At 30.4% G+C, this 13343-nt stretch overlaps 1 protein-coding gene across 3 annotated transcripts in view; it reads right to left on the bottom strand.

The window, feature by feature from the left end:
- The window catches only part of LOC124535560 (apoptosis-stimulating of p53 protein 1), a 257185-nt gene that overhangs the window by 136369 nt on the left and 107473 nt on the right, over positions 1–13343 (bottom strand). For all 3 annotated transcript variants that reach the window (XM_047111806.1, XM_047111807.1, XM_047111808.1), the window contains one exon: positions 5579–5637. In XM_047111806.1, the coding sequence (XP_046967762.1) occupies positions 5579–5637 (59 nt within the window). Of the gene's footprint in view, positions 1–5578; positions 5638–13343 lie in introns of those variants that run through there.

The raw sequence follows: 13343 nt of genomic DNA on the forward strand, positions 1-13343 counted from the left end.
GTAGATTTAGTAAATTATACAGTGACATTAGGGTTACGTTTCTCCTTATTATAGTTTTCAATATTTTAAGATTATTTTTCTATCTATGCAGCGTTTTAATCAAACGTGTCTGAGGAATGATTTTACTTACCTGTTGAGTCGTGAACTTGTACTTAACAGCTAAAGCATGTTTTGAGTTGTGAAGAGCTATGAAGCCAAATGATCATAATATATCAGTTTTAAAAACGATTTTAAAAATCCCAAGTGTAAAGATATGATCCAATGATTGTTATGAATTGAAATAAATAGTACTCAAGCGAGCTAAGTCACGGATATCCGCGCTTACATCTGTATACAATCCTACAGCAAAAAGTAATCCCAAGTAAATCTTCCAAAAATATATTCAAACAAAAAAGATACCTATTCTTATAACGTAAAGATTCAAAATATAGTATTCCGATTTCGGCAATGGCAAAAAAATCCAACTCATACAAAGTCATACGTTATTTAGTAGGCAGTAAAGCTTATAATATTTTATCAGTTTAAGGCAATCGTAAAATAAATATCAATTGTATTTATAACTATATTTTATATATACTCCAAATTAATATGGATTACAAAAGGTTTAAAAATCAAATTTGTTAACTCTTTTTTTTCCATAAACTTATTTGATTTTTTTTTTAATTTCTATATCAGTCTCTTATAATAATATTCAAAAGATAAACTAGTAAGACTTGTCTTGTCTCCCAGCGTATATAACATTTGTTATAATAATAATAAATTTACATCAATATAAAGAACTTAATATCGATAAACATTTAATACATAGAGAAAATAAATAGACCTTGTTATTTTTAGGCTATCATAGCGGGATGTAGTTCTAACTGTGACATGCCATATAACCAGCTTGGCCTGTAAAAAGTAGGTCTAATGCCCTCAGGTATCAGTCAACATCTCTGTGCTTAGCTCGTGTGACACTATCGGGGTCGCGACGACCGTTATGATGTTTACACGAAGCCTTATGTTCGTTTCGCTCGATCCGCAAACGAGTTTACTTTTTGAGTGGGCCGATATGACTTTTCCAAATGACGCGAGTTCATGTCGATCAATTAAAAATAATATTCATTCATAGCATTCAAATAAATATGCGACATCTTAATTTGTAAGTATTATACTTAATATCATTTTATATACCCAATACAGGGATGATTCGATTTTTACAGTGGCACAATCGGCTTATTCATATCGACATATTTATAACGTCACGGCAGAAAATTAATTATTTTGTGAAGGTTGTACTGGCCAAGGACGTACCTCAATCAATATTATGTATTCAACCAATATAATTCATATTTATATAAGTAATAATATATCCATACTTTATAACAACACAGTAAGGATCATTTTTTAATTACTTATTAATGATAATGACTTAATTACGTAGACATCGTGTCCATTATTACTGTGTTCTGCAGATGACAGTTTTTATAAGATAAGCTTGTAAAACGGAAGTTGTAAGCAAATTATATAGAATAAATTATTACTGCTATTAGTTTGAGAAATAGCGGAAAAATATTGCATTAATTTAAAACACGAACTACACGAAGTCGGGACTTTATACGAATAAAAGTTGAAATCTACAAATGTTCTTTTTCAGTATACACTTACGTTAAAAATAAAGCTATGCTCAAATTTTTAGCTTCCTAGATCCAGCTGTTCTAGCGTTCCTTGATAGTCAAGGCAAACAAATAAATACAGATTGTTTTAGCTAAATTCGCTTCGTATTTAACTGCATTCTATGAATAATTAAAATTTACGTTCTGGGTCAATCGTATTTACTATGTAAAATGGGTATAGAGCACCAGTAAAGGCAAAATATGATATTGAACTGTGTCCAATTAGAGAAAAGAATAATGACTGCCATATTACTGTTCCGTTCGTTAGTGGTTACACTGTTACGAGCGATGTAATATTATAATGTTTATTGATGTATTGATATTGAAAGATTGAAAAAGAAGTTGTATTGAAACATTTTAAATAAAGATTTTGTTACAATACAAATTACTACTATGGATATAGTGTAAGGTGTAAATTGATGTCAAAATTATCTTTTGGTGTATATGGATTAATACAATGTGATGAAATAAATTACGATTTCAACAACATTACATTTAAGTTTCTTTAAGATAAAACCAATATCAATATTGAATAGTTTAACGATAAACGAGCAATGTATCAGGCGCAGTTCAACACTTACATGCAATTGTTGAGTACATAGGGCGAAAAGTTCTACTAGTAAAACGAGAAGAAAATTTCACTCAAAATTTTTATGGAAAAAAGAAAATATTGTTTGGTCAATTGATTAATATTATTATTATAGAAATATTGGTTATTATTTTCTATTAATATACGAAAAATTTATAATAGACGAGGCAGTATGTTTCGGAAAATGGTTTAGTAATAGTGATAATACATAACGGAAATACAATGATATCATTATATTAATAAATTCCTGCAAATAAAAACATAAAATGCAAGTCAATTTAAATCCAAGCCGCATTCACTTGGAAGACATCCAAATTTTTTAAAGAATATTTTGATTAAATTTAGTATCTTTGTTTTGGTGTTAACAAGGCGGAATTGAGTCTTGTCGTTTTAGTGTCAAACGATATTTCGGCCTTTGTTCAAAGAGAATTTAAGTACGAAGTAAGACATTTCTTGTTTATTACCTTAACAAATTTGATTTAAGAATAACAAAAATTAAACCGCAGACTTCAACTTAATTAATTCGGTATTTTGGCAAATGAATAGAAAATGATCCCGGTGCGATATGATATATTTCTCCGTTTCATTGAATGTGATTTGAGTTGATATTATTCGTATATTTTATACACAGTTTGTGCTGCCAACAATTTAATTAACATTAATAAAAACCGTTTATTATTATTTATTCTACATTTGATATCTAATATGCAATGACGCATCGGATTTCATTGTTTTGGATGATTATTTTGGTCGCGACATACTTAGATCGAAATATTTACAAAATTTACAAAAAAAACATTTTTAATTAACGCATAAATTACCACTGAAGCATTAAAACGTACAAATTTGGCAACTTCTGTTCCAAAACAGTTCATGATATAAATGTATTTTTCGTGTATTTACTCAAATAAAATTCAATCCCTTTGATTTTATATCTTAATAGTGATACATTTTATATTTCTCTAGTTGGTAAATACCTTACGAATGCATAAGGTCGACAGAGTGTGCATACATTTTCAATGAAGCTGCAATTTGCTCAGTAAACTCGACAAGTATTGCGCGCTTCTGATTTGAACAAATACAGAACTATTAATGCCAATTCAATTATTATTTTTTAAATCTAGCAATTGTGCTTTATAACGTATAATAGATAAAAAAAAATCATACAAAGATTGTTTTTACAGATGTATGTAATTTACTAAAATGTACAAATAAGGATAAGATCAAAACATCCACCAACAACCCAATATAGATTAAATCGCAAAATGCCAATAAAATTAAATGCCAATTTTTTTTCTAGTAATATCCATATAAATAGTATCGAGTATTTATTTCCTCTTCGATGTGTTTCATGTATGCAGAATACAGTAACAAATTTGCGTATTTATATTGATTAAAAAAAAATGTAAAACTGTCACACTGTATGTTAGATTTAATTACTTAATTCATGATATAGAGATTAAAGTCACGCGATTCGAATACATCAACCAATTCAACTCAACCATCAACAATACCAATTTAACTCCAATACGTTCAAACGGATTTAGGTCGATCATCTATCATCGACAGGTCATCACGTGGGCTCACTACAGATCGCGATATGTTTAACTAAAAGCATTTTAAAATACAATACGAATGTAGTTACAAATTAATCGTTTATAAAGCTAAATCGTTTATTATTCAAATGCTTTAAACCCTTTTTTATATCGAGGATTTTTAGAAACGATTACATTAATAAAGTTAAAATTAAGTAGCAATCTCCACATAAAAAGTGGGTGTTTGTGGGACTAGACAGTATAGACCCTATACGCGTAGCGCGTGCCCTAGTACACCGGAATACCCACTAAAAACCCAGAGGCAACCTCTTTGGCGAGCGTTTCGTGAACACTTTCGCATGCTACCGGAGCTAAGCCGGTAACGGACCTGGGCTTAGGCCTTTTCTTCGGTTTTAATGTTGATATGACTATTGTTACCCACGATGTAAATGTTTATCCGACATAATATGCACTAAATGCACCATTAATGCTGCAAAATTATAATTCCGCTAACATGTAATTTGTATTTCATTATGTTTAGATAATTACTGAAACCTAGTCCTAGCTAACAATATTAACTTGCCTATAGTATTCAATTTACTTAAAAATATATGCTTCTGTTTGTACATATTGTGTTTGTTATCAATCATCATTTAACTTGAATACAAAGGACGGGACATTGGCGGACATCTATCATTGGGAAGTCATACCAGTAAAGCCCCCACTGCAACTAGTAATTTAACAAGCCATCGAAACAATTATATCATGACAACGATAAATGTTCAACCTATCAAATATTTGGAACAAAAATGAAAAAAATATGACTGCAGTTAATTACATTTTTTTCATGGACAGTCTAGTCCAAAATTATGCAGATCAGACTAAATATCAAGAATCAATAACATTACTAACTAAATTTACGGAAATATAAAATTGTAATCATTCAATATCGATTATTTTTGGTTCTAAAAAAACACATTGGACTATTAAACTCAATCACATTGATATAAAAAAAACCCCTAATGCAAGTTTCTGGAGATTTTATCGATAAAAATGAATCGTGAACAAACTGCCATTTTCCATAATTTCATGTAGCCTTAATTATTTACAAATATCTTGGAAATACGTTATCATTTTAGAAGTCGACAATGTTCGTGAATATAAGGCGAAAAATACTTCAAAGACATAAAGATGTAAGCCAATCGAGTCCCCCGTGTATTACGATTTGCCCACAAAGCGGCTGATTTCTGATACCTTTGCGATTTTTATCCGAATATCAATATGAATCAGCGTGCAACGTCATTGAAGGCATTATAATATCGTTTGTAAGTCTGACGCGTTATCATAAATCTTTCTTGTCAAAATTGACGTGTTTAACGGACTGTTTTGATCGAGTTTTAAATTGTCTTTCTTGAATTATTTCAGTTTTGAATGTAATTTTACTGATCGAATAAAAATATGTGATAAGATTCATATATAAAAAATTAATTTTGAAAAAAACAGCAGAGCTGGACTGAGCTGTAAATTAAATGTTTAAACAAAACGTTAAGAACGACTCTTTAAATATACGTGATTTTGTAATATAAATAGAAATCGACTAGTCAAAGTGTCATCTGTTTTAACTCATCCGGACAAATAAGTATCGTAGAGTAGTAAGTATCAATAAAATAAATAACATATTAAAGTAAGTAATTTCTAAAAAAAAATTTAAATAACATTTGCATAAACAATGTAAGTGATATATTGTTACCATTTAATAATACGAGATGAAAGCTAAACGTTATTTATGGAAAACTTACCAATTCCTCGGGAGATCCCGGTTCCTTCATACCATTGCTCTTATCCGTGCTCCCCGTCTCTGTAAAAAAATATAATATCTATGTAGGTTAAAAAAAAAAAAAAAGTAAGTTTCAGAATATACTTTATACCAGTTTCTAAAATGTATATTGTGTCTTATTGCTTATTGAGCATTATGTATAGTACCTTAAAATGCATGTTGTGGCCGTCTTAACGAGTCCTATTTTATATTAAGTATAAATATGTTTTTTATGTATAACATGTGTAAGTGTAGTGACTGCTCATGGTTCTTAACAAATAAATATATAAAAGAATAAATAATAGTATTTTACTGTCTGTATTTTAAATTAAAGGACTTATATATGAATATATCCGTAATATAAGTTAAAAAAAAATGTGATAAAATATAAATGTTGTATAGTAGTGTAAGTACCGTAAACAAAAAACCTACATATTTTTTCAACGCTCAATTTACGGTAGCGATAGTGAAGTCTGTTCTATCAATAGGTGTCATGAATATACGTCAATACCAGCTGATTGCTTTGATGCAATCAACGCGGTTCAGCGACGATGAAACGAAGCAAATTAATGAATTTACTTGCAAGGGTCGTGAAACTTTGAGAACAATTAAATTGACACTTTAGAGCGAAAAACAATTACTGAAAGGTGAATTTATAACAAATTAATATTAATAACGATAGTTTAAAGATGTTTTCCATCAGATATGGTAGGGCATTGTACAAGACCGTCTCATGTTCGGGTACCACCACCCATTCATTATTATATGTCGAATCAACAAAAAGTTTTAATTAGGATTTTTTTATGCTGGTAACGTCAGTATGGCGTAGAACAAATGACAGCCGAAAAGTTATTTTTCAGGGAATATCGAAAGTAGTGAGATATTACGAAGGGACTTATATTTCAAATATCATCATGTCTGATAACGAGTTGATGTCTAACTCCTAGTTATATATACGAGTATACCGCCAACCGGCTCTACTTATGGCAGTTTACCAGCTTTTAAGTGAGCTATTATAACTACTGACATAAGGAATATAAAAACTATTTTTATATAAGCGTCCATTTATTTCTATTGACTGAATTTTAAATTTAATAGTGTTTTTTTTTTTCTTTTATGTTGCTGTCTTTGTAACGATAACACAATAACGATTTTTATTAAAAATATATTTTTAAAAGAGTTCATAAATATTGGACTCCTAAAATTAAAACTACCGAATTGTTAATTCTCATTATTTTGAAGTTTGTTAAAAAATATTAGTAATAAAAGTCGCGATATTGATTCTAATCAAGTCATTATTGTTTAAAATATAAATAACACGTACTAAAACAAGCAACCAGTTATCCCAATCGCGTGTTATAGGTGTTTAATTTCCCCAATATTCAAAAGTAAATATTGATAATAATTACCATAAATATTAATAAATGACATAAAACATGAACATCACAGCGATAGACCATCAAAAATCACGAAAATTAATTTTTAATAACAACGGAAGCATAAAACGCGTCCAATTAACGGCTGTTAATTAAAACTCTAGATAAAGAGCTAATTATAAACCAAAATAGACGAGCCCCGGTAACAAAACGGTAACAATTATAATAAAATATATACAAGCCAAATTGGCTCCTATCACGCTTAGGTAAATATTAAAATTATGTGCACGAATTAAATATGCATTACGCTTACTTTATCGACCAGCAAAATTTAATCTCGTCATTTTGATGAAACAAATTGCGTCACAGGATATAGTTATACAATAGCTACGAGGACACTAATGCTGAAAATCTTAATAATATCATAAATGCGAAAGTGTGCATGTTAAGTAGTTTTTTATTGAATCATGTTCGAACGACTTAACGGACTTAGTCAAATGAGGTAATATCATGTCCATTTTGGTCTGTTATAGAGGACATTTTATATTTAATTAAAAACATTGGTTCCAGAAAAATCAGTTAAAGATATTTATTATATGGGCCCTTTATACTTAAAAATACGTATAAATAAACCATATAACGATTGTTTGTCGTAAAAATAATAAAACGTTATTCATAGATTTGACAAAGATGCTTCTAACATTTCGTCAAACCGACCAAACGTCATTTGTTTAAAATATACTTCAGCTTAATTTTGCTTCTATGAAACAAACAGTTATTCTTCTTTAGAGGATGAAAAAAATGTAAAAGCGAAGCAGTAACTGACGAATTCTGCGTCGAAATTAAATTGTGCAATATTAAAGATGGTTATCTTCAACCCCGTACATAAACTGTTTACTCTAATGACAAGTATTAAACAGCCTATGTTAACGAGAAGAACCTTTGGAAAAGGCGTGAGAAAATCCAGCAAAAAGATCTTGCGGTGAACCAAAAGCAAAAGCCGGCAGATGTTTTAGAACTAAAAAGCATTAAGCCAACTTGAGCATAAACGATCCTTTATGTTTCTCACGTTGCACGATCTTAGACTTGGATTTGCCGCTTCACAGCTTTGAGTCACCGCAAAGGTGAGCCCTGTTACGTGCATTCACGCAAATTGTATCGCTTTAACGGACCGTCAATACTGCACACAAAACTACACTTTAACTATAAAGCTTAACGCATATTTTATAATCATCCATCGCGTTACGTCTTTTTAGTATTTATTGTGCAGTGTCAACCGCAGAAAGTAAATCGTCGTTAAGTCTCGTCTCAGTTTGCTAACATTATGTCACGCAAAGAAATCTTTAATACCGTTCTTTATCTTATCTCATGCTATGGTCACTTGTCATTCAGAAGACGACTAGTTTATTGACGTTTTATATAACAATGGTGTTGAATCGCTTTCGAAACTTTCGCCGTCAATTAAATCGCTACCGTTTTCAGTTCTGTTGCTCGTCACGTTTTATTGTGTAAGTCTTTAAATAATAGCTTATAAGTACGTACGGCTTCCTCAATGGGAGACCAGATCTAGGTCCAGTAGTCCTGGTCAATATTATTGGAATTGGGAATGTCCAAGGCTTTTACTAAAATAATATACGTATTTATCTTTACACCTATTATCTCATTGTTTTGTACACCTCTTCCTTCCTCTATTTAAAAAAAATATTGTAAAATTGTCGGAAAATTATTTTATTAAATATCAATGACATAGAATTTAAATTTGAATAAAGTAAATATAACAAAAGCTGAGAAAGATAAAGTAAAGGAAGGATTATTCATTCGAATAATATTATTTAATTAATTAAAAACAATTTCGGTACGGATTAGACAAGAGATAATCAGGCACTCCATTATCCCGAGTGCGGTTCCTCGCGACCACGTTCACTTGATTTCTTTTTATTAGTAATAAGAAGAGAGGAAATTATATAGATCACCTAATATTATCTGGAAATTACCTACAAGGGCATTTATACTATTTGAAACATCGGTACTTAAAACACATTCACCAGTTATTGCAGTTTTAACAAATATCGATATATTTTACAATTTGCATAAATTATAAAAAAATATATGAATTGTGAAATCAGATCGGAAATCAACAGACAACAGTTATTTGTGTTCACAAATGGTCAATCGGATAGAAAGCGGTGACCACCACCCAAAAACTACCATCATATAGCCAATACACCACAAACTTGGTCCTTACACGTGTCTCTTGTGTCCGTAGTTATACTGGTAATATTTGATTTAATATCGTTATAATGACTAACATGATGCTCATGAAATACCACTAATTAGTAAATTATTCATTTGTAAAATAATTATCCAATGTCCACATAATTAACTCTGAATCCAGATCAATTTATATTAAAACTAATGTTATATGATTATTATTAGTACATTCGACTTCGTAACATTATATTATATTACATTAAACTGTATATAGTTGAATATTTTTTCTTTATTTCAAGCATGATAAATTAGTCACTTGACGGTAAGTGATCATCACCGCCCAGACAAACATTGACACTAAGAAATAATAACCAATCATTATATCGTCAAAAACAATGAACCAATCATAGGAATTTATGATATACTACAATATAAACATAAATAATAAGAATTACAGCAAAAAACCAGAAGAAAAGACTCGTTAGCCAAAAATAAATGCGTTGGGCAAATTTCGCTCCTAGCGGATAAACCGCGTGAATCTTAACGGATAATCCAAATCCAGCGGTAAAGAAACATTGTAACAAAATCTGTAGCTATCGGGTGGAATTTTGCCACATGTGTATTCACAAACACAACGTGGAACAGCGTAGTGGCATTAACATCAAATCTTGTCCTCAAAAGAGTTGGACGTTACGTTTTTGCTTAACCTTTATGCATAGAGATGTTAATACAACAATTTGCAGTTTATTAAAATTATGACCGTGTGAAGCGTGGATAGAAAAACGTCCAGTCTAAAAAAGGCAAGCGTAAATGAATTTTCATAAAGCATAGTTCACGGTTATGGACTAGCGAACGGTCGCACAATAATTACGATGTTCCCTTCACACGACCGAGTCGCATGACTGACTCTTTTGCTTTCCTAATATGATAACATGGAAAAGAAAATTATATGCATTTTGAATAATTTTTTCACTTCACAATTTTACTCATAACGATAAAAGAATACTTTGTGTAAAATGTCAATTCTCGCAACTCTACACTCGTATATCTTATATTATTTCATGATTATGAGTAATTATATTTTTAAGGTACTCTAATAGTTTAACGTGGAGTAGTGGACTTTATTCGATTTTTATTTAGGTTTCATTTTTCATAGCACGGTACGAAACTCATGAAGTAGAATTATTAATTGTAACTGTACCTATTGGTGAAATACAATCTCATATAAATTTAGTACATGGAATTATTAAAGCTTGGTTTTAGTTTATTTTTAGACTTTTTCTATGTATTCGCGGCGAGCGAGACGTTAGTAGCTTCTTTTCCATTTTATACATGAGTCCTATTCACACTAGAACTGTTTTTTGTTCTCTTTTACCCCCATCTACTATACCAAACAAGCAATATCCATTTGTTCAAACTTAATAATAATAAATTACAAGTAAAATAAATATTTTTACTCCGTCAAATATAAATAACATAAAAACGTAAGTAAGAATCGTAAAGTAAAATGAACTCGTATAACTTCAAAGACTATTTAAGTCATATTTCAAACAATATTTTACTATATTTTTGGTACTTATAACTTCATATATAAATTGACAGTATGATTTGAATAATTATTTTACAATTTATTGTTCATTATAGTCCATTAATTCGGGAAGGTTTTAGGCTTAGAAAATTCATCAGAATATTCTAAGGATCGAAGTAATCAACCATAAACTTCAAACAATATGCTAAATTGTATTGAAATACGCATACGTTCTTGCCTAGAACAGACATGCGGGTAAAATGTAGATAAATAATTAGCAAGCGATAAAATAAACGCTCTCTTTCTTTAAACTTCGAAAACGCCTTGACTAACAAGAAAGCTCAAGTAATAGTTCGTTTTACTTAAGAATTGTCTGAGACGTTAAATTGAGAACCTGAGATTCATCAGATCAGAAGGCTGTAAATAATGGATAGACTAAATAACAATATACTAGACAATCGCATAAAGACTAGGGTTCCAGTTAACGTCAATTAGACAATTTTACTTTAAATAAACATTTTTTAAATGTAATAACCGAGCTACAAATTATGTAACTGAAACTTTATTAAAATAATTTAATCTCCGTCTAATCCTCTAGTCACTGACATATGACAGTCTTATACCAGTTTAAATACGAGTTGATTATATTAAAAACTCGTTTCAAAATTTATGAGATCAATCGAGCGTGTTTTGAGTTATTTTAATTCTGGAGTAATTAAAACGCTCATTATAAGGGGTTGTATTCAATTGATTAAAGAATTTATATTAATATTCAAATGTACAATATTATTTGAGGGTTACGATTAAAAAGACTATGATTAATTAGCTACAATTATAATAATTTTATAATTATATTATAATTGTAGCTAAAATAATAATATAAATAGTCTAGCTACAATTATAATATAAATAGTCTTCTTAACTATTTCGTTAAACTAATATTATTTTTGAAAAGGCTGTTATTCTTGGACGAGTTCGATTGCCGTTAATGGTGACGTCCAAATCACGCTGGAGATTTTCAAGAAAAGCTGGGATGCAAACATCCGGCCAGAACATATTATAGCGAGGTCTGTCATATGTATTCCGATGGGACGGTAAAGACGAAAGGATTGGAAACCTGAAACTGCCAATCAGCGGCATCGACTATGTGTTGCTACTGAGAATGTCTCGAGAGAACAACATAATTTACTCGATGATAGGTTTTTGTGTAAGTCCGTCCGTCTCAACGTCATCACATCTTAGTTCTCATGTTTGCTGATGCACAGACGATATAATGCTTAAATTTCCTTACTTATTAACCATCAAGTGCCACACCCAGGTATTTTCTTTCAAGACTCAGCGCAAGGCGCAATCAATGATGCAGTCTAATAAATGACACTAAAAACTAGCGACACGAACCGACTTCGCACAATTAAAATGCTTAATACTAAATATACTACAAATTTTTCTTGTATCTTTACTACATTGTACACGTATTATATATAAAAACCTCGAATCTTTCTATCTATTAAATAAACTGCATCAAAATATGTTGCGTCATTTTAAAGATCTAAGCATACATAGGGACATACAGCGTAAGTGACTTTGTTTTATACTATGTAGTGATGATGATGTGATGAACCCTTCCAATATATTTAATTGTAAAATAACAACCTCGGTATATAAAATTAGAACCTTGTAACTTGTAAGGTAATCTCTCTATATGTATGCAGGTATTATGGCCTCGTGGATAAAGTTTCACTGGTTATAATATAAGTGCAATAGACACATATCTTATTTCGGTTGAGCATAATATGAAATATAAAATATCTTGCTGAAAATTTAATAAGCAATTATTTTTTAAATTATAAAACGATAAAAGCATAATTCTTCATTAAGCGTTTGTTATATCAAAGTTTACTAGTAATTGGAGGAAAAGGTAAAACACTATTTGCACCTGAAGTTATTTACGCACAAGAAATTGCCATCGCAATATATAAGCGACCATAAATAACGATATACATAACCATTGTTAGTAAATTACTCGTCGAGCATAGAAATGTCCAGTCGCGGCATCGAACCTGTCACATGAATCACTATCGGGCCAAGATGTATGCCCGAGTGGGTGTTAGCTCCTTCCACGTGGCCAGATAATTCTGTTTGGCCTCCAATATATCACTGGTGACCACCCACATGACATTTAAGAGTCTAATCGACAATTGAGATAGGATTTAGCAAATATATTTAGATATTTTAACACACTTTCACTTACTTTGTAAAAATATTGTGTTCTTGAATAGATTCTGATGTCTAAGTTACTGAGAATATTCACAAGGCAAATACAATATTAATTAAAAGGGTCTTAAAATTTACATTTTTGTGTATTTCTTAGCCATGAATCTAACTTTTTAAATATATCTGCACAAAATTGTATAAAATAAAGTCGCTTTCTGTCTCTATCTCTACATCCGGTTTTCGACGTAAAGATACGGTCCGATTTTGATACGGTTTTGACAAAAAGTTGATACAAATGTAACACATACACATAACTAACGATGACTAAACTTTAGCTAAAGTAGAAACATCGTCTTATTTCTTTTAAGATAAATCAAATATAAAAATTGACTTTTAAACGATAAGATTCGAAGGAATGC

Source organism: Vanessa cardui, chromosome 15, assembly GCF_905220365.1.
Source record: "Vanessa cardui chromosome 15, ilVanCard2.1, whole genome shotgun sequence".
Taxonomy (NCBI): Eukaryota; Metazoa; Arthropoda; class Insecta; order Lepidoptera; family Nymphalidae; genus Vanessa; species Vanessa cardui.